Source organism: Protomyctophum bolini (assembly GCF_963924005.1).
Source record: "Protomyctophum bolini genome assembly, chromosome: 18".
Lineage (NCBI taxonomy): Eukaryota > Metazoa > Chordata > Actinopteri > Myctophiformes > Myctophidae > Protomyctophum > Protomyctophum bolini.
In genome coordinates this window covers 21,667,588-21,693,989 of record NC_137879.1, presented here as the reverse complement: position 1 = coordinate 21,693,989, position 26,402 = coordinate 21,667,588, and the positions used below count along the sequence as shown (strand labels likewise).

The following is a 26,402-nucleotide window of genomic DNA, read 5'->3' as shown; positions in this document are numbered from 1 at the left end:
TAACACACTAACACAGGGTGTGTCCGGTTTACATACTTTTAGATATTTCTATTTAGCTGCTATATTGAACTTTATTTTCTGATGTCACATCTTTTATATCTATAGTATAAAGTCGCAAAACCTGTGTCTGTTTGCATGCATAGCCTGGCTGCCCAAAGGGTGCTGGCCTATGTCGATCTAGGAATTTCATATTGTGCATTAAGATGTTTAACCACATAAATATAAACAGTTAACAGTACCCTGTATACTTTGTTGACCACAGTGTCCTGCAACTTGGTCCCCTCTGCTATTTTTGTTGATTGTTTACCTACTGGTATTTTTGCAAATATATATATTCTTTTGCCTATTATGAAATGCTCAAATTCAGACTTCATGGACAAAACGAATTATGAGTCAAGGAAGGATGTCTGAAAAGACAAATTTCAGTAGTCCTGTAGTCAGTAGTGTAAATTATCAATACGTATTGATAATCGGCTTCTTCATTCCAACAGGTTTCCGTCAGAAGGAGCAAAGCTTCCCTTCGACTCCATTCAGAAAGGCGATCCCTCTAATAAGCTGCTAACATGTAACTTAAGTATGCTAATACTGTATTAATTATACAGTATATGTAGCCTACTGTACATCTAACTATTATGCTTACATAGCAACATATTTAGTTCAGTTGTTGATATGTTATATGGTACTGTAATACTGTACATAATACTTTTGTTTAACAAATGACTAAATGATTCTAACGCATAGCCTACTTTCAATCATGCTGACTAGTAAACAATGCCAGTAGTCCCTAATATCGAAAGCACTCCAAAAGTACTACTGTACAATATGGCACTATAAAAACATACAGTACAGTACACAATTTATCACAGGAAAACATTTCTATCATGTTTTGTGGCTCATGCATTGTCATGTCGCTATCTTTATTATTACGGTATTGTATTCTGTTGCACATTTAGTGTGAGAAATGTAAATGTGCATACAAATAAATTGTATCATATTCTGCAAATGTAAATTAAATTGTACTATCTGTAAATGTGCATACAAATAAATTGTATTATCTACTCCAGCATCTGATCGAGCCAGAGAGAGTCCATTAAGAGAGTTGTCTCGCAGTGTCGATATCAGCAAACCAATACAGGACTGTGTGTCCCTCATACAGCAGAGAATCACACCTAGACCAGTAAGTCTCAGCAGGTAGATACAGTATACATTTTAATAGGTGCTCTGGTGATCCTACAGTACAGTAGCTACGCACTGTACTCTACAGTTTGTATGTAATTGCCTGTTTGGTTATTGAGTGGTTATAATCTGTATAATGTATATCTCTGCTGTTGGGGGGGAAACCATCTAACTCCAAAATGTTCATTTTTCAGGAAATGTAAATGTAGAAAATCTTATATTTTGAAAACAAAACAATACTGCCTCATCAAAGTTGGTGTTGTGGTAAATGGTAAATGGTGCATTTATATAGCGCCATTATCCAAGGCGCTTTACATAGGACACTTCGACACCAACTCTGGGGGAGCCCGGGTTCGCTGGCAACTTTGCGGTTGCCATCCAGCCACTCTACCCCTGAGCCACCGCCGCCCGTGACTTTATATATTGTCAATTACTTGCATGATTGGGGTAGAGGTGGTGGAGTTAGTTGTTTTAGCAGACAGTTTGAGGGTCCAATGGAGTTAAGAGGTTTTGTCCAAAGCGTTTTTTACTACTTTCCATTGGTTCAATATTTTCGAAACGACACAATGATCACAGTGATCAATAGCATTGATTTATGCAAAAACCTCAAAAATGGAGTTAAGAGGTTTCCTCCCGACAGCAACGATATGATACATATATCATAATTTATACAGATATACAACCACTCAATAACCAAACAGGCAATTCAGATTGAAACATACTGATAGTATTATGTTATTATATCAGGAACAGAAAACTGTACTGTACACAATGGCTACAACTGTATAATAGAAACCTTCGTAATATATGTGAGAATAGAACATGTTCCTGACTGTTTATTCCACATTTATATTCTCCTCTTCGATTTGCAGCGACCACGGAGTCTAACCCCCCTCGTAACAAATGTACCTGAGCTGGGGGTTGTTTCCACTGCCCTGAGTGCATCAGACTACCAGCCCCAGGAGGACCGGTTGTGCCACAGAGATGACACAAGTCCGGAGGAGTCGCAAGGCTCTGAGTCCCTAAGGGTGACCCCTGGGCCACCTCACAGTGCCGGTGACAATGAGGATGACCTCAGCAATGACAGCGAGGAGGAAGAGGAGGTGGTGACATGTTTACAGACAGCAGTTGCACTTCCTGTAAATAGAGTTTGGACATGAATACATACATACTTACAGAATAACCGTTCTATTAACCCAATGATTAAGACCTGTGAGGACCCAATTATACAAATGTCTTCTTAAATCCTAACAGTTTTCTGAAAAGGTGCTCAAACCTTTTCTTGTCATGGACCCCAAATATTATGTGTATTTGGACGCCGGTCCCCATCTGAAAAAATGTTGTTCCAGGGACTCCCCAGAAGCAAAGATTTGATTAAACACGTTAGCTGTGAAAGAATTTGCACACATTTTCATGATTAAAAGAAAATACCAGATCTACAAGCTTGTACAGTAGCTTTATGAGCTTGTAGATCTGCTATTTTCCAACCTAAAGTATTTAAACATTTTAAAGTTTAAAGTAATAGTTCAAGTGGTTAATAGCTAAGGCAACACTGTGACACAGATGCGTTCCACGTCTTAATGGGTTAACGTAGTCTAATTTAAGTCAGTGTAAAAACATTACTGTGCACGTCCCACATTCACTGTGCTGTTTGCAGCACACCACGTACAGTGTCATGCATTAGTAATTGTTTTGTTCTCACATGGCGATGCTATTAAATGTATTGTATTATCTTCTCAGATTGTATGTACTGCAGTTTCCCGACCTGTCCATCTATCTTCAACCAAGGAAACCAAACTGCAGGTAAGACGAGATGTGTATGGCAGAGCGACGTTAAATATGCAGCAATACTTGAATCAGTGACTATATTTTTCTTGGATCTCCAGTCCCAACACAATGTTTCTACATTGACCCCATATCATATAAATTTATGTCATTAGAAGCTGCAGCCAGACCCCATTCTCAGGCTCAACCGAATCATTGGCTTTGGAGGAGCCACCACCAAATGTGTAAGTATTTGTTTGTGCGAGTTGCGATTAACAAGTTGGCAGGCCGCTCATACTCTAGTACTGTATTGTGACCTCAGAATGAACAGTTCAACGCTTAAATTACCAAATAAATAAGCGCTTCACGGACAAGAAAATAAAAGTTGAGAATAGGCTTGGGCAATATATCGATATTACCGTTTATCGCGATATTTGAAATCAATATCGGTAATATCGTGGAGTATATAAATAATATCGAATACCGATAATACCCAATATCGTAATTTTACCGTCATGTAAATATGGATTTTCTTTTAAATAAACATCTACATTACTGTATGTGTGTGTCTGTGATGAATTTACGAGTATTTCATTTTAAACAACTAATTTGCCTAATAACTTAGTGTCCATGCATTGACTGGCACTGACGCTGAATTACGGCGACGAGGCGACAGCAGCGTCGTCGGACCGCCTCCGCCCAGGAAAGCAAACAAAACATGGCGCCGCCGGTCCTAGTCCTAGCAAGTTGATTCGTAAAAAAACATCTGGAAATACTGCTGTTTGGCAGCATTTCGGGTTCCTGGCTAATTAATAAGGCTGATAATCGATAATACCGATAATCGCGATATTATTCACGTTATCAATACCGATATCAAAAAATCAATATCGCCCAAGCCTAGTTGAGAACCCCTTCACCCCCCTATTGAAACATGGTCAATGACATTTAATGGGTGCATCTTTGCACTAAATGCAGAAATGTGTTGCATACAAACCAAAAGGAGGCTAAAGGTTATCATTGTCTTCTCTCCAGGTGCTGTGGAGTGCGTCCGGGGATGCAGTGGTGTATCCCTGTCATGCTATCATCGTGTCAATGATGATTTCCTCTGGTCAACAGCGATTCTTTATTGGCCACACTGATAAGGTATTCAAGCGGATACAACTTCGTACAGGTTTTATAGCAATTTGTCGCAATTGTAGAAATATTAGACCTTAATTGTCAATTTTTCAATCATGTTCTAATCATGTAGAATACTTTACATGACCTCCAAATATAAAATGTTTATCATTTTGGACTTAATAGCCAATTTTACATTGAGTTGCCCAGACTGCCCACTCTTCCTTAGTGCCCACTGTTCCTGTTACAAGTTTACATTGAGGTGCCCACTCTGTTCCTGTTACCATTCAAGCTATGATGTATGAGCCAGTATTTCTCTATTCCCCAAGTACCCTGCATTGTTTTCATGCATGATGTGACAAGAGTCATCATGTCACAATGTGCATGGATATAACTTGGGGAATGTATTTTTTTAGCTTGGAAATGCAGAAGGTAATGTGTGTGTGTGTGTGTGTGTGTGTGTGTGCGTGTGCGTGTGCGTGTGCGTGTGCGTGTGTGTGTGTGGCTACAGGTGTCTTCATTAGCATTCAACGGTAACACTACAGTACTAGCCTCAGCACAGTCTGGCAACCATAGCGTGGTCAGAGTGTGGAACTATCACAAAGGAATGTGCATGGCCATGTTCAGGACACATGCTCATTCATTGTCTTTACTAAGGTGAACAAAATTAAAACATATTTAAATGGTTTATCTGAAGAGCAAAAGTAAAGATAGGCCATACATGTTGGGATTACAAAGCATTACAATCATTCAATGACTTATTTTCTTTTGTGCATCTCTGCCTCCTAAAGCTTCTCATACAGTGGCGGGTTGCTCTGTGGTGTGGGCAAAGACAAGCACAGCAAAACAGTAAGCCGTTTTCTATAATTAGCAGTACTTGACATTACGGTGGAGAAAACAACCCAGATCAATTCGATTTGAAAAGCACAGTACAGTTTTGAAACGCTATGACTAGAATATAAAGAGAGAATATAAAAAAATAGACTACCGTGAAACAAATACTTGGAAGTTACAAAAGATGATTTAGGAAAGAGAACACATTCCCATAAATAAGTAAATAGATGAAAAACAGATATTGGCAGATACTACTGTATACTATAACCTATTTCTGAATTTGTGCGGCACAGTATGTGTTGGATGAGTCACTGAATCTTAGTCCCCTGCCTTAGACAGTATATCTGAATCTGAATATTACTGTGCCTTGCTTGAGGATCAGAAGAGAGTGTCTCTGAATGTTACTGTGCCTTCAGTCCCTCCTTAGTGAGTAGAGAGTATGTTGCATGCATGTTGCAGGCATGTTGTAGTGCCTTAATCAAGGGGTTCTCAACGTTTTTGGCCGGGGACCCCCGAAATTGCTTTGGCCATGTCTCGCGACGTGAGTTTGATGTGATCCTAATTTCTTAATTGGCATTCAGATTAAAACATTCATGCTCTGCAAAAATGATAATGGTGATTTCTTCACAGTATTCATTTTTTTTAAATTCTGTTTTAGCTGGTTTTATGAGCTGGAAGCCAAAATTGTGTAAGGATAAATACATAGTTGAAATCATTTATGTTGTGTGCACAATCTATAATCTATGAAAGTTAAATATTTTGAATGGAATTATGGAAATAAACCAACTGTTCCATGATATTCTAGTTTTTTTTAAAGGTGCTGTATGCAAAGTCTAAATTTCCATTTTCCAGCCAGTCAGTTGCAAATAATAATAATAATAATAAAAAAAGGGAAAAAAATTAAAAGAAATATATTAATAATTTGGGGACCCCCCCCCCAAAATAACTTTGATGCCCCTGAGGGGTCGCGACCCCCAAGTTGAGAACCCCTGCCCCAGTAGAGAGTATCTCTGCATGTTGTAGTGCTTTTAGTCCCTCCTCAGTAGAGTATCTCTGCATGTTGTAGTGCTTTTAGTCCCTCCTCAGTAGAGTATCTCTCTTTCCTGGTTCGCTGATTCAACCTTATTCTACAGATGGTGGTGGTGTGGAACACTCTACATGTCAGTAGAGGGGGAGAGGTGACGGTCCTTGCTAAAGCACACACGGATGTGGACATCCAGACCATGAAGATCACCTCCTTTGACGATACAAGGTAATTACGCTTATTTTGTAAAGGTAAATTGGTGGATTTGAAATATGATTATTTTCTATATTATATACAACCTTGTATTAATTAATTGAAAGTGTGTGTTTGGTCATTTGTCTGGTGTGTGCATTCAGGATGGTATCGTGCGGGCGTGACAATGTGCGTCTCTGGCGCTTGCGGAACAGGGCCTTGCGCTCTTGTCCAGTCAACCTCGGAGAGTACCATTCGCTGGAGTTCACCGATGTGTGCTTCGAGGAGGGACACCCTGCTGACCGCGAACCAGACGATCGAACTCTGTAAGTCAGCAGAACCCTCGCCACACGCTGCTCAATACTGTTAAAGCAGTGGTTCTCAAAGTGGAATCTGAAAAAAGCCACTGTAATCCTATATACAACAGGTCTGATCTACAAGATTGCATAATCTATTTCTCACGTTGCAATCTAGGTCTGCTATTTTCAAAACATCTTGAAAAAATGTCCTAGACATGAAAAAGATGACCTGTTGTCCCTGATCCCCAATGTGGCGCAGCCAGTTGAATCATACTTACGAAATGTGTTGCATGTGATCCTAACTATCTTTCCTGTGTTTCTTAAGTGTACTCTTGACATGAGAGATCCAAATGTTTCTGATGAAATGCCCCCCTCCCCCTCTCCTCTGAGCTCATTCATTACAGCAGAACATTTTATTCCATTTCCCACTGAGCTTGAAAAGATTATGGAAAAGATTGCATTCGGCATACTTGGTTTAGCTCTCACTAAGAGACATTATATAAATAGTCCACACCAGGATAGAACTTGAGGAAACACGGTGCACTGCCAACTTAAAGGTAATCTCTGGTGACAATTAAATAATCCATTTAGGGCTATAATTAACACTTAGATTTTTCACTTTGCAATATCATCATATTCAAGCATATTTACTTTGACAAGAGTAGATTGGATGGAGCCCGCACACCACAGGTAATAGCAAGACGTTCTTTATTTAAATACTGACAACGTTTCGATCTATTTGATCTTCATCAGGTCATTGACAAGAGAACATCTGGCTACAAGAACTAACATGTTCAATTATGCAAGAAGTCTAGCGGCTAGACTCTAGCCTAACCCCAGAGAAGGCAACATAACAATACAATACAATGGAACATTATGACACATTGTGGTTGTAGTTATATCCTGCAGATAACACTATACTCGGGTAAAGTTGAACGATATAACCGTTGTGATGTCTTTCTTTTGACTGATACCTGTCCATTCAAATTGCAGACGGGCCCGCCCCAAAGTTATTAGTGCAGCCACGCACGGCTGAACTAGAGTTCTCAACACTCCCGGAGTTTAAAGGACCTATAACATAAAATTCTAACTTTTTCAATTTCTTTTGTGTTTTTGGGGCTCCCATGTGTGTTTTCTATCCCCACACATAACCAATTTTGAACAACCAGGCCTTCATGTCATATGGGTGTTTTAATGGAAATTGCTCTCAGAAACAGCTCGACTGATTTTGGCCTCATCGTGATGTCATCAATGTCACCCTACTTTATATAATTCCTCCTTTTCTTCAGTCTTCAGTTGCAAATTTGCATTTCCACTTTGTTTACAATGTCCACCATTGTTGATTTTCCAAGCTGGCATGGAATGGAAACAAGCCTGGTTTTATCTAGCATGAGTATTATAATGACTCAAATATTAAATAATCTGCATATCAGCACTCCCACCACCTCAGGACATTGTGGTACTGCAGCTAAAACCGCTTTCAAAGTCCAAAAAGAAATGACAAGGACTGGTTATATCAGTGGTGATTGAGGCTCAAACCATTAGAAATAACTTTGAGGGACATAGACAATAAGATTATTAAATATTAAAAGCAGTTTTAAAATGCATGTTATTTGCGCTTTAAGGCAAGGCCCTACCTGGGCCCTCATCAAACCCTGTACACTCAAGACACTGCCACCCTTAGATCTCCATATACTGTATGAAGCTGACCTGTTCTGACATTCCATATTGATCTGACCTCATCAAACCCTGTACGCTCAAAACACGCTCCATATATGGCCAGTACATTCATTCCATATGTTGATCTGACCCCCCGTGCCAAAGCACCAGTGCTCACCCAGCAGTCTGCCGGGTGAGCGTGCACGTGACCTGCTGTTTAGTATATGGTGAAGATAGTATATTATATAGTGATTCTATTCTTTAAGTGCCTTCTTATTTTAACTGATCATCTGTTTTTATTGGCAGATTTTCATATCAATAAGAAATTATATTATAGAATGTATGAATTCTAAACGCCAAACATATAGACATTTGAGAGTTGAGACTACCCTGTTAATGCTGCTTGTTCATCCACAGATTTGTCAGCAGTCGGAGTGGCCACATTCTGGAGATTGACTACAGCAGAGTGATTATAAAGAATGTCCGGAGGCTACTGCCAGCACAACAGCGCCACGCACAGCGCAGGGAGAAACAGACCTTCAGCTCAGGTAGGCGTAGCGCGGAGGAAACATTTACACTAGCAGCAGGGTTGACATGTTGCCATGTAGGCGCATGGGAAGTTTGTTTGGGTGAGGTTGGGGCTTGCTCAACACTAGAATGTACCAGCGAGCATTAACCTTTTTTAATTTACCCCGGAATGAGGTCTGGCCCCAAGTGATGGAGTTCAAGTGTCGCAGGGACTTGTTCACGAGTGAGGGTCTGATATGAATCATGCACAGTTAAGTGCCACTGAAGACAGAAAGAGAGGGATAAAGAGAGAGATATCATCATCATTTTTCGACCGCGGTCGAGATCATGGATTTCACAATGCCACACCAGACTTTCCGGTCCTTCATTGTCATCCCCAGTTCCTACTGATGCATGTGTCCCTAGCGATGACATCAGGAAACGACAGTTTTCTACCTCTGGTCTGCTTTGAGGCAGGACTCCAGAGAAGAAGGGAAGATATATTCAAGTAATGTAATGAGACTGAGACAATAAGAGATTTTTTTTTTTTTTTTCACTTAATTTTTATTGAAGGAAGAACAGACACAAACAAAAAAACAACTAACAAGACAATATGGGAAAGAAAAAGAAAAGAAAAAGGACAAAAATTAAAAGAAAAAAAGGCTGCATTTTTCATATTACAATAAACATTCAATGAAATTCTATTGCAATATCACTAGGCTGAGAGAAGAGATTCCACTTTTCCCATTTTTTATAGAATTTATCCTCTTGTAGTCTCAGTATGAATGTTTTTATGAAAGTTTTTCCATAGAATACAGTTCCTCAATAATGTCCATCCATTGATCTTTCGTTGGTGGGTCCTGTTGGTACCAGCGTCGTGTGATTGCTTTTTTCCTTGATGCTAAGAGGATCTTGATTAAATATTTATCACGTGTTAGAAAATCTTCAGGGATATTTCCCAACAGTAGAAAAGAAACAGACTGAGGTATCTCGACAATAAGAGATTTGAAAAGATTCAAATACTGGAACCAAACATACATATCACAAATTGTTCACACTGTCTTTCTCCCAGAACAACATTTTACTCACAACTTACATTATACAGGTATACCCCCAAAAACACATCTCAGATTGAGACCTACAAAAAATAACAAGGAGAGTTACCAGCCCATTCCAAACACAGGAGGATCTTCAGATCAGACAACAGATCTTAAGACCAGATCATAATCTATACAGCTATTCTGGTCACGACAAGCAGCAAATACCTTTAACATAAATACCTTGCTCTCAAGAGACTATGCTATCTCTCACAGACCTTTCTACAACTACTTTCTGGAGAGAGATTTATCATATTTGTATATGTGTTCACATCTAATACTTATTTGTGTGTGAGTAGAGAGAGAGAGAGAGAGAGTGAGAAATAATCAAAACGTGTTTAATAATATGAATGCATATTAGGCTAACCAAATTAATGATAAATAGCCTACTGGTATATTATATCCAATATAGCGCAGTCCATGGCAGCTGTGGTAACTGCACTCTGTAACTGTACTACCGTCTGTCTGTCTGTCTGTCTGTCTGTCTGTCTGTCTGTCTGTCTGTCTGTCTGTCTGTCTGTCTGTCTGTCTGTCTGTCTGTCTGTCTCTGTCTCTGTCTCTGTCTCTGTCTCTTTCTCTCGCAGGTCCAGGTATTGCTGTCAACAGTATCAGCATGTCACCAGAGTTCTGTGCCACTGGCAGTGAGGATGGCTTCCTGAGGCTCTGGACCCTTGACTTCTCCAACATCTTCCTGGAAGCTGGTAGGAACAGCCCCTGAAAACCAATGTTCTCTCTACAAGACAGATGCTGTACAAAGTCAGGACATAAACATGTTACACAATATGAATCATCCAATTTCAATAATCCAATGTCACATAACAGGTCCATACAAGTAAAGTAAGTATATACTGTACACACAATCACACACATCTTTCAGGGTATCACTCCATTCAGACACACTTATTGGAGTGTGTGAGTGTGTGTGTGTGTGTGTGTGTGTGTGTGTGTGTGTGTGTGTGTGTGTGTGTATGTGTATATATATATATATATATATATATATATATATATATAAAACAGAGATTAAAATAGGGTGCATTTTGCATCCCAAAACGCAGTTTATACGCAATAAAACGACCTCAGCATCCGCGGGATGCACTACTGTACTACTGTTTTTTATTCTAGTTTATTTTGCTGGCTTTAGTTATAATAATCATTTCTTCTTCTGTTTAATACATGAATATAACCATATAAAATGAAATGGGAGTTAAATGCTGCAATTTGTAAAAATGACAAAATATCACACCGAACATCGTTGAAGTGAGACTCAAGTGGGACATTGAAAACCTATTTAAATCACTGATATAAGATTAACAGCTTTGAAATGTGTGAGTTGAGACACACATGCTTATTCCCCCAGAACACGAAGGCCCGGTGAGCCTGGTGTCTGTTTCTCCAGACGGCCTCCAGATCCTGGCAACCACCTCCACTGGAAATCTGGGCTACCTAGATGTCTCCAGCCGTGGCTACAACACACTGATGAGGTCACACACGGATGCAGTGCTGGGCTTCAGTGTGGACGGAATCCGCCGGCACCTCACCACTGCCTCCAGCGATGGCACCGTCCGCATCTGGCACATGGACACCCTCCAGCAGGTCAACTAACCACACATCGTGCATGAACAAAATATGTGACAATGTGTGTGAAATATGCCTGGCCTAAATTGAAGGTTTTTTGGTGCTTTTGTTTTCTGTACCAGCCATCATTTGGAGGTGTATTTTGAAAGGCTTGCCGATGACTGAATTGTGGTTGGAAAAAACAATGTTAGCATAGTGCACTGTTGCTTGTATGGTAATCAATCTCCAACACAACCCAGATACAGCAAGAATGTTGACCATTGTCATGTCTGAGCTTATATTTCCTTTTCCCCCAATAGTTTCACAAAAGAGAATGGGCAATAATGGGTTTTTAATTTGTTCTTTTGAAATCACACCTTTATTAACAATATGATACAACACAGCAGGCCGGGTACATTATTATTATTGGTCTTACATACTAGTAATGTTAGAGCAAGTAAGTACATGACATTAAGTATAACAAATAATTATACAACAATTCAATGATATTACATTAACAATCATGTGTTATTTGTTATAATAATATTGGCTGCCACTTCAAAACACACAAACCAGGAGAGACAGCGAGATCAATTCGTGGCGGTGACGACTCGCCACGACCTATTTTTTTACGCCATGACGTATTCTTCATTATCCGCCGTGGCGAGTACAGAATCCGCCATGGCGAGTACAGAATCCGCCATGGCGGGGACTCGCCACGACCTAATTTTTTACGCCATGACGTATTCTTCATTATCCGCCGTGGCGAGTACAGAATCCGCCATTGTTTATTTTTTTTTTGCGTGCCGTGGTGCAGGTTTTATTGTCCTACTAGTACTATTCTCGGAATTATTTCATCCTCTTGTAGCGTAACGGTTAGCGCTCTCGCCCCTATAGTCAAGGCACTGTGCCGGGCCAGGTTCGATTCTTGCAAAAAACAAACTTTTTTTTTTTAAAGTTATTTTTTTACCCGTACATACAGTGTGTGTGCGTGCGTGCGTATACAGTGTGCGTGCGTGTATGCGTGCGTGCGTATACAGTGTGTGTGTGTGTGTGTGTGCGTGCGTGCTTCATCGTATTTATTATTATTATTATTATTATTAATATGCAGGTAATAATAATAAATACGATGAAGCACGCACGCACGCATATACAGTGTGTGTGCGTGCGTGCGTATACAGTGTGCGTGCGTGTATGCGTGCGTATACAGTGTGTGTGTGTGCGTGCGTGCGTGCGTGCGTGCTTCATCGTATTTATTATTATTACCTGCATATTAATAATAATAATAATAATAATAAATACGATGAAGCACGCACGCACACACACTGTATACGCACGCACGCATACACGCACGCACACACACTGTATATGCGTGCGTGCGTGCTTCATCGTATTTATTATTATTACCTGCATATTAATAATAATAATAATAATAATAAATACGATGAAGCACGCACGCACACACACACACACACACACACACTGTATACGCACGCACGCATACACGCACGCACACTGTATACGCACGCACGCACACACACTGTATGTACGGGTAAAAAAATAACTTTAAAAAAAAAAAGTTTGTTTTTTGCAAGAATCGAACCTGGCCCGGCACAGTGCCTTGACTATAGGGGTGAGAGCGCTAACCGTTACGCTACAAGAGGATGAAATAATTCCGAGAATAGTACTAGTAGGACAATAAAACCTGCACCACGGCACGCAAAAAAAAAAAAAACAATGGCGGATTCTGTACTCGCCACGGCGGATAATGAAGAATACGTCATGGCGTAAAAAAATAGGTCGTGGCGAGTCGCCGCCATGGCGGATTCTGTACTCGCCATGGCGGATTCTGTACTCGCCACGGCGGATAATGAAGAATACGTCATGGCGTAAAAAAATAGGTCGTGGCGAGTCGTCGCCGCCACGAATTGATCTCGCTCCACCTGGAAACCAGGATGCATTCCAAAATACTTTTTCTTTTATAATAATAGCAAGCACAATTCAGACTAAAGTACAGTATGAATCAACAGTTCCTCATTCCTTATTCCACACATTCCTTATTTCTAATGTGCCACAAATCGTGTAGGTACTATTGAGTTCCTGCACTGCACTGACCCACAGTTATACAGTACACATAAATGTGCATTCTCCTTTGTCGTTCCCTGTGCACAGCTGTACGACTTTGCTTCAGAAGACAGCCCCTGCTCTGTCGCTTTCCATGCCAGCCTGCAAGTGTTCTCCTGTGGTTTCAGCTCTGGCATTGTCAGGGTCTTTGACATCTCCGAAGCCAAGTTACTGGCTGAACACAAGTAAGAGCAAACGGACCTGGAGGGTGTACAGCAGAGAGCCATTTGAGTTGTCAGCATCATCAACTCTTTCATAGTGTTCCTCATAGTCAAAAATTACATACTGTATTTAAAACTGAAAAGTGTGCCCATGAAAGTCTCACTTTAAAAAAGAAGTTAAGTTAAAGTTTTTGTCAGCAGCCACATAGCCGTGGCATAGTAGTTAAGAATATCTAAACTTTAATTAAATAGCAAGTTGATTATTGTGCTACAGCACAAACCGTAGCATTAATATTGTCACTGCAATTACATTACATTGCAAAAAAGGTGGAAAAAAAAGGTGAAGCCAACATCTGTTGCTCGCCTGCCCACCGTACTGCCCTTATGGCCCCTACAGCCCTACTGATTGTAGGAGTTTTAAAGTTGTTGGGGAGTCATCAGATCGTTATGTATTTCACACTACAGGAGTATTTTTTTAAATCAGCTGTCATTATATCTTTGTGACTTTCACACTAAACGTTTGATCGCCAACTAGGGATCACACACTGCAAGAGTACCAAGATGCGATCCAGACCCGATTCATATATCGCTACATACATATATTTAAGTTCATTTTGATGTCTCACGTACGTGCAGGATCCTGTGATACATACAAGGATGTCTCTCTCTCTCTCTCTCTCTCTCTCTGCGCTCGCACATTTTGTGAAAATCTGTGTAAAATGTTTGTGTTGCAGTCAGCACAGAGGTGAGGTAGTGGGCTTGGCGTTCTCTCCAGATGGGGAGTTCATGTACAGCGCTGATTCCCTGGGGTCTCTGGCTTTATACAACGCCTTGGCCGAGGACCACCATGTCATCAGAGTACTAGGTACACACACACACACACACACACACACACACACACACACACACACACACACACACACACACACACACACACACAGTCGCACGCGCACACACACACACCCTCCCTCCCTCCCTATCTCTCTCTCTGTCTCGCATGCACGGGATTGCATGCACGCTCCAACCCTAATTACAAAGAGAAGACATCATTGTACATAACAACCAGAGCAAGGGGTCTAATGAAGTACTGTCACCTCATAAACACATGAAAAACTGGAAAAATGCAAAAAACGGCATTACCCACGGTATTGGTAGCCTACAAATATTCGTCATTATTTGATTGTTTGAATGCTCCCTGTTTTTTGTCAGGTAACATGGTGGTGCGAGGCACTGAGCGGGCTCCAGATGCCCTCGCCATCAGCAGTGACAGCCGCTGTCTGGCATTTGTGGGCCCGTCAGAGTATACCGTCACCATCACTGACGCACGCTCTCTGGATGAGGTACTGTACCTGACGGATGGAAGCTCATTCTAGGTCGACTGATCTGTGCAGGAAAACTGTGTCTTTGGTGAAATGCAAATGCAATGATGAAAGTTTTAACCGATTAAGACCTGAGGGTGATTCTGCAAAAGCCTTCTAAACCAGTAGTTCTCACACTTTCAAGATTCAGAACGGTCGAAAATAGCCGATGTACATGCTTGCAGCGCGGTTGCCATCCAAAACCACAAAATTGGGATGCCAGGGCTGAAGTACTTAAAAAGGGAATCTGTGTTAGATTTCCATATACAAGGAAAATCTTTCCAAGAAGACGACTAAATACCCATGAAATAAATAATATTGGTACTGTTATTATTTTGGTGGCTTTCATTTAGCTGTTTTTCTGTGCGCCAACATGACGTTTACGAACTGTACATGAGCTGTCCATGTTGGCACACAGTAATATCTGAATGAAACGTATCTACAGTTAATGTTATTTCCTTCAGCCTATTGTCACTGACCTGTGCTGTCCTTGTCTAGCTGCTCCGTGTGGATGTGAGTATCTTAGACCTGGAGAGCACTCACCTGGACTCGGCCCTGAAAGTCTGCTTCTCCCCAGCTTCTGACGGACAACTGTTGATCACCACCTCTGCCAACAAAATACTCTGGCTCAGCTCAAAGACAGGGCGCCTGCTTCGAGAGGTAGTGTCTGTTTTCTGGCCATAGTAGGCGAACATTACGTGAAAGTACCCGATCTAGAAGCTCACAATGCAATGCATTGCAACGCAAGCTGATGATGCGATTTGTGTAGAGGGCAGAAAGGAGGGGGCAGACCCCGGTCAACAAAGTGTGTTTGAGTGGTTAACACATCTCACCCATCTTGTCGCCATTTTCTCTCAATAAGTTAATCTGCTGTCTCTTTATATAAAGCCAAGGTGACAAATGAAGCAAATCCAAGCACTGAATGGGTATATCTGTGATCTTAACAGGTGTCCAGGGCACACAAGCAGCTGTGTTCGTCCCTGGCAGTGAGCGAGGACGGTCGGTTCCTACTGACAGCCGGACACCATGCTATTAAGGTGTGGGACTACAACATGCAGCTGGACTCACAGGTAATGATGAAGTGTGTTGATGCATGCTAGTTCTTTTTTTGTTTTCACATACATTAATGCCCTATTTTACATTAATTACATTGTATTAATAATTCATTATTAATAATTAATTTAATTATTAACGATTATCTTTTTTATAAATTTTCTATTTTCACCCCTTTTTGTCGTTAGATGCCAATTAATTCCATTTTACACATTTTTACCTAAATTAGGGATACCAGCTTTAAGGTTTTATAAATATTTGACCAAACAATCCATGAAAAGTATTAATCAGAGCTTTTGACTAAATAATAACTACATTGGATCCAGGTTCTTTTTTGCATTTCCTGAAAAGTAACTGTTTTGGACACTGGGGGTCCAGCAAATTTATGTGTGCTTTGTGACAATGTTTAAAAGTTAAAAAAATATTTGTAAGTTGGCTTGTTTTGCAAAGCGTGACCCTTATATCTTTATAAATGACCCCATATTTATTTGTGGCACAGTCACACTCCTTCAGTTAAAGTTGTATCCCAGTCCACAATGTTGAGTCTGCATGTTCTTGTGTATTACTCACATCAGTAGACCTTGTTAAATGTACACACTCTCATGTATCAGACATTCATAGGCCACAGTCAGCCGGTTCGCCAGGTGAGCTTCACCCCTGATCAGTTGGACGTGGTCTCTGTGGGTGACGCCATCTTCCTGTGGCACTTCCTGGCGCATCGTGTTGTAGACCATTTGACTTCTGACCATCGGTAACAATGTGCCCTCTACTACTTTTTTAGACTGTTGCGAAGAATTATATAAAACATTTATTATTTTAAGTTAGCTGTTTTTAGCCTATTGTTTATCCCAGCCGCTAAAATGTGACTTTCTAACTGTGTTTTTTTTTAAAGCACATTATAATGTGTTCTGTCTTTACACAGCTCACCACCTAAAGTACACTCTATCTCGCCTCCAAAACCAGGTAAATTCACTTTCATTTTCATTCCGCAATTTGGTCTGTTCTCAAGCCCTGTGTGGGTGTAGTTAGCCTGGTAAACCACCCGGTCGTGGAATTAAATTTAATTTTTTATCAAATGTAATGCAATTTGAACACTGAGGGTTAAATTAGTCTTGCATAGCCAGGCGATCTGAGATCTCCAGCTACCGATATGTGGTCTGGTCTCTGGTGACATCTAAATTCAATGTAGGTTCTAAAACTGGGTGGAAACAAATCAGAGATGAAAACAAACAACTGCTCTTGCACAACAATGCAAGAATTTTAAGGTGGTTCATATTGGGACAGTACTATGATTTAATTTCAAAGCAGTGGGCGTAGGTTTGCCCATACATTGCATTTAGATTTCACATATCAGTAGATCATCTCTGATTGGCTATACGATACTAGATTTAAATTAACACAGAGGATGTTACTGTGTGTAGCACTGGAACCGCACCCAGAGCCTGTCGTGAATGGAATATTGCTGTCCAATGGGATGCCTCGACAGGCAGCGCCACTGCCCTCCTCATCCCCACCAAGGCTTGACAGCAGCGCAATAGACTGCAGTGAGCAGGAAGGTGGGAGATTTCACTTAAACCCCTTATACTTAGTAAAAAAAAGAACCTGTACTTGGTATGCTTTGTTCAACTGAACAAAACAACTATGGAAGTTTGGATTCAGACCTTTCTTGATGCGGTTGAGTGCTGTATGTATCCTTTTCAGATTTAAAATGATCTATCTTTCTAATGCTTCTACAAAAAAGTCTAACTTAAACAGTTGAATAATATTCAGAATCCCCCCCCCCCCCAGACTGTAGACATGTAGCATTTTATAAAGAATATTGTCGTCTCTCCTCTATCCTTTTATGCAGCTTTGGGGTCTGTGTCTTTTTGCAATGACCCGGAGCAGACCTCTGCCATTCAAGTCACGGCCACCATTCCTGGTCCTTCCTCTGTTCCCAAACCTGCCGTTTCCTTCCTCAAAGTCACGGAGATGGCCGACTCCTCTCCTCTGAACTCCAGTCATAAGAGTGATGGGGATCCCCTTCACGATGCTGGTACCTGCTGTTCAGCCAGATTCATAATCACACCAAAAAATAGACGATTTCCTAGCTCACGTTGTGATGCATTGTGAGCTGCTATATGTCTGCTATTTTTGGTTTGTGACATATGCATGCTATTATGTATAAATCAAGCCATTATGGATTATTATCCCTGTGTTTCTTCATGGTTAAAGATAAGGCTCCTCCATTTGTAGATGTCTTTTTTGCATTGTTAGTTTTCTTTAACCTTTTCGTAATCATCTCATGTTCATACCCTGTTTAGCTGACTTCAACAGGAAGACACCGGTACAACCAGACTGTTACAGGCACTTTACTCCACGTTTCAAAACCTCCACTCTTGATCAGGTACAGAGAAGCTTTCTGGTGGTGGGTACAGATCCAATTTATACTCTGTTGTACGACTAAGATGGTATTGCCTGCTGACAAGACTGTTGTATGACAGAGTATAACTCAGGCATAACGCTTGGCTATCCTCTGTCTTTCTTTCGTCTGTCCGTCTGTCTAAATCACTCTGTCTCTCCCTTGCTATCCCTCAACCTGCATTACATATGTTTTAATTAATCTTTAGTATAGGTACATTCATACATTTGTTTTTACTTTCATGGTTTCCTGCTACTATCTGATCCAGACTACAGTAGCACCCCAGCCAGAAGAGGAGGGATTGACTCTGAAAGCTGTGATTGGCTACAACGGCAATGGGCGTGGCAACATGGTGTGGAGCCCAGACACGGGTACGTAATGCCCTTCCTCCTTCAATCACTTTAAGAGGTTTTTCAACCCATTAAGAAAATGGCAGATGTATAAGGTCTCAGCACGTCACTTTGCACCACAATGCGAGCTTGTACATCTGCTATTTTTGAACATTTTTGGGGAAAAAAGAAAGTTTGAGAACTAGTGATTTTGAATTTGTAGAACCGACTTAAGAAGTCTTAAGAGGTTGTGTTAATTTGGGGCCTTATCTAGTGGTTAATTCCCATCACAGGCTTGTTTGCATACTCCTGTGGCTGTGTGGTGGTGGTGGAGAACCTTCATACGGGCAGTCAGAGACACTTTCTGGGTCACACGGAAGAGATCTCTACTCTGGCTGTCACCAACGATGCACAGGTAATCCTGTCATTAATCCAAACCTCTACATCCATTGAGATTCATGAGATGGTGTGCAACTGCAGGAAATCCCTGGCATGAGGATGATGAACTCAAATGAATGGTGCTCAGTGTCTTCTCTCTCTCTCTCTCTCTCTCTCAGACGGTGGCCTCAGCGGCTGGAGGCAGCAGTGGCTCCAGGAGTCTCATTTGCATATGGAACGTCCAAAACGGAGCCTGTCGAAATACCATTTCCTACCACAGGGGGTCGGTGCAAAGCTTGACTTTCTCCAGGGATGACCTCTTTTTCCTCTCTGTCGGTCAGTTGTTGGAATAACTTTGCTTCAGATGATCTACATGTACAGTTCACCAGAACAGAAGTAGCAGCTTCTACAACCCTTTAGGCTGATTCTAAAAATGCCTTCTAAATCTTAGTTTTCTGAAAATGTTCAAATATTTATTCAAAATCAAAACTTACATACCGGTAGCTTTGTACTGTACATGTAACAACAACCCCAAAAGGGCTTCCCAGATTGAAAGGTTTGGTTACGAATAGGGGTTCGTGGTCTAAATAGGATAAGCCACCACTCCAACTTACCACTTAAAGGGGAATACCATTGAACTACCGGTATGTCATTAATATAACTTAGAGTTGTTGTGTGAAAATAATAAACCCCCCCCCACGTCTGTGTACTCTTTGGCCTGTAGAGTATGTTTGGAGGCTAGGAACATGTACTGTATGTTTATTTTGTGTAAGACACTCTTCCCCTCCCCACAACAACTACCATAAAGGTGTGTCCTCCCAATCGCCAATTGTTGCTCAGGCCCAGCAATAGACATTTTGCTCTTAACTAATCCATGGCCAAATAAATGTTCCATCATGATTTAATAGTACACACACACACACACACACACACACACAGCTACATTGTTGTTCACCATTTATTCATATTATGTACAGTAAACACTGACTGGTGAAAGCAACTTCTTGACTTCCTGCAGGAGACTTTTCTGACCCTGAGGTAGCACTCTGGAGCAGCAGAACCTTCCAACTCCTTGCAACCGTTAATGTGTCTGGACCGGTGCATGACGTGGCCTTCAGCCCCACAACAGCCAGCCAGCTGGCCTGTGTGGGCAGCCAAGGAGTATTCTTCTGCCTCATTGACACCCATGGAATGGATGTAGACCTCAAGGTACAAGAACGCATAAAACTCCCTCCTTTTAAAATGGAAAAAAAATGTACACGCACTACAGCTCGAATTGACCTGTAGTGCGTGGAGTTCTTCTACAGAGAAACGTGCATTCTAAACAATAGAATCATTTGCTAAAGAAAATCCCTCAGTAATGGCAAAATCTTTTGCAGGGAATTTTAGATGCCATCCTCAAACATACAAGTCTGTAGAAATAAACCTGTATCGTGTTACTTGTTTTGCATGTGAATTTGCATTCAGTAGAGATAGCAAAGCTGCCATTTTATTGAATTGTATACCACTCACACAACATAGAAAATAGACAGTACTTCCTCATTGTTATAGATCCAGCGAGTGAGCGTACCACATGAGGTTGGCGATGTGGAACTGACGGCCATGTGTTACAACACCAACTCTATCCTGTTCACGGCCACCAACCGAGGACACATGTGTGCCTGGGACTGCACCACACAGCGTTGCTTCATGACATGGGAGGCGGACCAGGGAGAAATAGGTGCAGTTGGAATGATACTCCCTGCACTTCCACACTTACCTCAGTTAAATGTGTGACCGTCACAGGACAGAATTAGTGCTGCACAATTAATTGATCGAGATCTAGATTCAGACACATATGCAATCTCTTTTTGTGAAGAATCGTGCAGCACTAGTCAGCTGTCTTGTTTTAGTTACTCTTATGTTTTTGCTTGTTTTCTTTTTCATATATTTTCATGGAAAAAATTAGAATTGTAATCTAAATTCTTGTGAAGGAGAATCGATATTCACAGTCTGTATTTATCACCCTAATATGACATAGCTGCTGTATACAGTATTTGTTTTCTTAGATTAATAAGCATATTGTTTATAAGGACTCCGCATTCAACAATATGGTTGTCAAACTCCTCGTGTCATAAATTGTTAAATGATACTGGGGTGTGGCAGATAGGAAACAAAGTTAATATCATATAAATATATCTATTCTATATACACATGAATATAATAACACATAGTTGCCTATAAGCACACAGACTACATTCATTGTGATGTCCTGTGTTGAAATATGGCATCTCTATTAATTACACACCCTCCCGGCTCCCGGCAGGACAGTCTTCCCAACCGTCTCACTGCACAGTGAAACTGAACTTTCCGTACCTACAGTAGTACATAATCTTACTTATGGTACCGAAATTCTCAAATGCAGCTCACTCACTCTTCTCCCAGGGAAATAAATATATCCTGTTCCAACTCGGCATCGTCCAGAAGCTCTTTCCTTTGACATAATTTTGATCCTTGGTTTTTAATGAACTGAGAATGTTTTGAAAGTGCTTTCTTTGTTCAGGAGTGCTGCTCTGCAGAGGAAACCGCCTCTTGACGGGCAGCAATACCCGCCGGCTGCGACTGTGGGGGGTAGCTGCTGTACAGGGGATGAGGCCTGTGGGAGAAGTGGCCAACATTGGGGAAAGGTGTGTCAGCTAGCGTTAACTAAACATCACTGAAACTCTTCTGTCTCAAGGGTTTAATTGTAGTACTGTCCATGATTTTAAGTGTTGCACAATTTTTTTCAATTAATAAACATATTATAGATTGCTCAATATATTAAATGCATATAGTTTCGTATTGAGATTCTACTGTTTACAGAATATACCCCCTGCAGTACCGGCAAATACTCCCAGAGAATCCCTGCTATAGCTGATTTAATAAGTTACATTCTATCACTTTATCTTACAGAAGTATACTGTCAAATTATTGTTTATTGCTTGTAGAGACATTTGTTGTCACAGTGGAGAATGTCATAAGAAGTGAGTACGGTATGTAAATGGAATGGAATTTTAAGTGGCTACCGTAAATTTACCTTTTATATGAAAGGTTGGCATCTTAAATTGTGTTTCAGCAATAATCTCGGCTTCCTTTTTATGACTTAACATTGGTGTTCTGTGTCTGTCCATCAGTGAACCTCGGGTGCTTTTGGAGCAAGAGATGATGCTGGACGGGGCGGTGGTGAGTGCATCCTTTGACCACACGATGGACATGGGTATAGTTGGCACCACAGCTGGTACACTCTGGTATATCAACTGGACAGACGGCAGCAGCATTCGTCTCATCAGTGGACACAAGACCAAGGTACTGCTTAACCTCAAACCCAAACCAAAGAAGTATTCTCTATCCATGTGTGGTGAGGGACAAAGTCAAAAGCCTCACATTGTTTCCTCATTGGGTAGAATTATCATATAGCACGGTTTGTAGGAATTTTGTGCACAGCTGGAAGGCATGTTTGGCTTAGCAAATTGTACATTCAAAACACTTTTCTTTCAGCTTTTGTTAAGTGTGGGGTGCTCTCTTGTCCTGCCCAGGTGAATGGTGTTGTTTTTAGCCCCGATGAGAGTCACTTTGCCACCTGTGGAGAGGATGGCAGTGTGAGGGTGTGGTCAGCTCCCACTAACGAGCTGGTGGTGCAGTTCCAGGTGCTCAACCAGGTGAAGGAACATTTTCCAATGCACAGGATGTGGTGATACGGCTCTCCTTTGTGAAGATTATCTGAAAATTCCCAAATCAGAATTCCATCATTCTCTAATTAATCTAATTAAAATATTTTGTTTTAAATACTGGATCTGTCAATTTGTTAATGAAGTACATAAAGCACTGTCCTTGAAAATAAGATTTTGTGACCTGCTGTACATGTAACATTTGTAATAAATTCTATATATGAGTCCATTTGAAATGTAATAAATTCTATATAACAGTCCATTTACAAAGACTTACTACATGTAACTCATTCTGGGACACCTTGATGAGAACAGCTTGAAACGACGCTCTTCAGTTGATGCAATGCATGTGTCTTGCTTATGCTTCACAAACTGGCAGAAAGTAGGAAGAGGCCCCAAAGGAGTATATAATATTAAATCTGTCTTCAATAATCATACAGTATTAATCAGAATCAGCCAGTTCAATAATTACATTCTGCACCTTTTTTCTCTCTTGGTTGTACAGGGCTGTGGCTGCTTGTGCTGGAGCCCTGTGCTTAACTCATCTAAGAGCAGAGGCTCTTGTGTCGCAGCAGGTTACAGTGACGGGACACTGAGAGTCTTCAGTCTCTCCACCTCGGAGATGGAGCTGAAGTTCCACCCCCACACCATGGCCATTACCGCCATCCAGTATTCTGCTAATGGTGAGATATACTGTACCTATGCCATGCACAGGTAGATAAGAATAACACTTTTTTGTTTGGCTTCCTGCAGACGATAATTATCGTGTAGCCTTTATTGTGCTGTATGTTCAACTGCTATGTTAAATCATGACCGAAATCAAATAAACTAACTCACTAACTAACTAATTCTAGCAGTTAGGGAAAGAATGATAATGGGGACAAAAGAAAGGGAAAGAGAGAATAACAAGAGCAGCAAGAGTCAGTAGTTTTATATTACTAACTAGACTAGAAGTTCGGCGGCTATACGGTCCTCACACCTACGTCACATTGTTGAACCGACCAGCTACTATATCAGAATTTGAATGTAGTTCGATTTGGTTGTATTTACATTATTGATAATTGATAATTGATTAAAAAAAATGAAAACCATAGTGATAAAACAATTTGTAAACCTGAAAACCAAGAGGGGGAAGAATCCTAATTTCAGGTCATTAAGGTAACCATGTTACATTCATCCAGGTCAGGTGATCCTTTCAGCAGGACAGGATGGTGGGATAGCAGTCAACAGTCTACTGAAGTGTGAGACCATCCATTACATCACGGACCACAGAGGAGCTCCCGTCACCACCATCCAATGTGTGAACAAACGGGTCAGCACACTTAAACAGACATGTTACAAAACAGAGCTCTCGTTGGCATTGGAAGTAACTTCATAACTCCAGTCCCTCAGTTTTCTGCCCACTGCAAACAACCAAATCTTGATTGAGATTCTCACATTCTTTTCTGCTACTCTCCTTAGCTTCTCCTCAAAAAGGCAATCAGAAAAGCCCATGTAAATGTTGTGTTGCAGCGAGGGCAGCAAAAATGAAAGTGGTTTCTCAAATAATTCGTTTTCTCAAAGAATTAGATAAACACTCCCACAGTCCACTGTTTCCCATATCTTAAGATGTTGTTCTCCCCAGTACAAGGAGTTTGGTGTTAAAGGAAACGAGATGTGGTTGGCTGCCAGTTCAGACAGACGTGTCAGCGTGTGGGCTGCTGATTGGCTCAAGGACACTTGCGATATTCTAGATTGGCTTACCTTTCCAGCTCCTGCCTATTTTGAGGTAATATCTTGATTGATTTATTTTATTACCATTTTATTTTTTAATAGGAAAATGGATTTGGTCCTCTCAGTATTGATACTGTGTTGATATTTCTGCACAAGGACTATGATAAAACCAAACAGCACAATACCCCATTTACAAACAAACCTCTTCCTTTATACTTGGCGATTGCTAAGGATTTCACTCTATTCTACATGATTAGCTTAGTGCAATGTCTTCAAACAGTTTTAAGAATTTGAAAGTGAGTGTCTTAATAGCTATACTGCATGTTTTGGTTGTCATATTAGGAAGGTGGCAGCATGCCACCCAGCCTGGCAGCGTTCTGTCCAACAGACTCTGGTTTGGTGCTGTACACTGGTTACGGAGTCGAGAAAGAGCTGTCCTTCTACAGTCTGGCTAAAAAACAGGTACTGTTGTAGATTCCACACTTGATCTAAATTTAAAAGGAAGTGTTGTTTTTTCTTTTCAAGATTATGACTATAGTTCATATTAGTAGAAGCATATTTTACAACTGTACCCAGAGATGTTGCTTATTTAATGGTATGCAATTTGTTTACCAGAGGTTCTTATGTTCATGTTTCACTCTTCACACACAGTTACATTGTTGAGTAGTCTTGTTTTTCATTACTGTGTATTCTAATGTTCCAAGTGTGTGTATCACCTTATGCATTATGTCTTACACTACTACAGGTAATAAAAAAGATTGCATTGTCCCACTGGGTGACATGTTTTGGCCTCTCCTCCAGTGAGTGTCTCATAGCTTTGGGATCAAAAGGTAAATTTCAGCTTTGGTTGCTTTTAAATAACATGAAATCATGATTTGTAACTATTATAAAATATTTGCCTGCTAGTAAATGTCCCCGTGCACTCATGAACATTTAAAAAACAGATTAAGAAAATAACCCCTTAACCTATTTAACCCTGCCCTTCCAATTTGGCCATGGCATTACAGCCATATTAATATTAATCATATTATTAATAATAATAATTGCACCTCATTTCTTGTCAGAGCGAGTGTTGAAGATGATCAAGTCCACCAGTGGCAGGTTCCAGGATTACCTCCATCACAGTGACTCCTTGCAGACTTGTCATTTCGCTCCCTCTGGGAAGCTGCTTTTCACTGTAGCCTACAATGAGATTCTACTGTGGGAGGTTAGGGGTCTTTAGACCACCTAGGCTCTCTCTACTGTGGGAGGTTAGGGGTCTTTAGACCACCTAGGCTCTCTCTACTGTGGGAGGTTAGGGGTCTTTAGACCACCTAGGCTCTCCTAAGATTGGAATATGGACTGGAAACCAATCCATTATTGGTTTGTATTTTGAGATTCAGGCCTCCCAGACAGAGTTGAAAATGGCTGAAGATGTTCTCGCTTTGTACTTGAAACTCAGGACAAAATGTTTACTTTTCTACATTTTATAGAAGTTTTATCATTATTTTATATTTTGCACTTGATTGGTTCTTAGAGAGGGAATTGTATCAATAGACTTATTAGGGACCTCTTTTAGCGGAATGCATTGTATTTATGACAACATTCCCTGTAATATCTTTTTTTGTTTTACCTCATTCATCATATTTTAAATGATGTGATTTCAAAACATGTAAATTATGGCATTAATGTAACTTTTGTGTTTTGTAATTTTCTTTGTTAATTAAATTGTTCTTTGCACAAAGATAAACATATAAATGTTTGATGTACATTCTTAATCATCATCTAATCTAGCCCCTCTCGGAACCCTAGTGTCAGAAACTTTACTACATTCGGGTTCTGCTTGCGGGGCTACATCTAATCATGTTTGAGTGAATAATGGCTGCTAAAGCCTGTTTTAAACAAATGTAGCAACATCATTTTGTTCAGAATGGTAATCGGATATTGAATTTCATGAAGGTTGTACAGCTGAATAACTGGTGACAAAAATTACTGCAA

The 26,402-nt window shown here is 40.6% G+C and overlaps 1 protein-coding gene across 1 annotated transcript in view; it reads left to right on the top strand.

Annotated features, from left to right (window-relative positions):
* The window catches only part of wdr90 (WD repeat domain 90), a 32,496-nt gene extending 6,348 nt beyond the window's left edge, over window positions 1–26,148 (top strand). The window contains exons 7-43 of the mRNA XM_080790041.1: window positions 492–574; window positions 1,065–1,177; window positions 2,049–2,315; window positions 2,917–2,979; window positions 3,117–3,185; window positions 3,973–4,083; window positions 4,568–4,713; window positions 4,848–4,905; window positions 6,024–6,142; window positions 6,271–6,432; window positions 8,482–8,612; window positions 10,253–10,369; window positions 11,026–11,261; window positions 13,395–13,531; window positions 14,242–14,372; window positions 14,717–14,847; window positions 15,364–15,525; window positions 15,813–15,935; window positions 16,530–16,669; window positions 16,841–16,881; window positions 17,340–17,474; window positions 17,768–17,953; window positions 18,222–18,304; window positions 18,588–18,690; window positions 18,942–19,063; window positions 19,206–19,362; window positions 20,045–20,235; window positions 20,578–20,746; window positions 21,569–21,692; window positions 22,179–22,350; window positions 22,581–22,703; window positions 23,218–23,395; window positions 23,894–24,024; window positions 24,337–24,480; window positions 24,768–24,887; window positions 25,171–25,255; window positions 25,490–26,148. Coding sequence (XP_080646167.1) covers window positions 492–574; window positions 1,065–1,177; window positions 2,049–2,315; window positions 2,917–2,979; window positions 3,117–3,185; window positions 3,973–4,083; window positions 4,568–4,713; window positions 4,848–4,905; window positions 6,024–6,142; window positions 6,271–6,432; window positions 8,482–8,612; window positions 10,253–10,369; window positions 11,026–11,261; window positions 13,395–13,531; window positions 14,242–14,372; window positions 14,717–14,847; window positions 15,364–15,525; window positions 15,813–15,935; window positions 16,530–16,669; window positions 16,841–16,881; window positions 17,340–17,474; window positions 17,768–17,953; window positions 18,222–18,304; window positions 18,588–18,690; window positions 18,942–19,063; window positions 19,206–19,362; window positions 20,045–20,235; window positions 20,578–20,746; window positions 21,569–21,692; window positions 22,179–22,350; window positions 22,581–22,703; window positions 23,218–23,395; window positions 23,894–24,024; window positions 24,337–24,480; window positions 24,768–24,887; window positions 25,171–25,255; window positions 25,490–25,647 — 4,921 coding nt within the window. The 3' untranslated portion in view covers window positions 25,648–26,148. The remainder of the gene's footprint in view (window positions 1–491; window positions 575–1,064; window positions 1,178–2,048; window positions 2,316–2,916; window positions 2,980–3,116; window positions 3,186–3,972; window positions 4,084–4,567; window positions 4,714–4,847; window positions 4,906–6,023; window positions 6,143–6,270; window positions 6,433–8,481; window positions 8,613–10,252; window positions 10,370–11,025; window positions 11,262–13,394; window positions 13,532–14,241; window positions 14,373–14,716; window positions 14,848–15,363; window positions 15,526–15,812; window positions 15,936–16,529; window positions 16,670–16,840; window positions 16,882–17,339; window positions 17,475–17,767; window positions 17,954–18,221; window positions 18,305–18,587; window positions 18,691–18,941; window positions 19,064–19,205; window positions 19,363–20,044; window positions 20,236–20,577; window positions 20,747–21,568; window positions 21,693–22,178; window positions 22,351–22,580; window positions 22,704–23,217; window positions 23,396–23,893; window positions 24,025–24,336; window positions 24,481–24,767; window positions 24,888–25,170; window positions 25,256–25,489) is intronic.
* The last annotated feature ends 254 nt before the right edge of the window (window positions 26,149–26,402 follow it).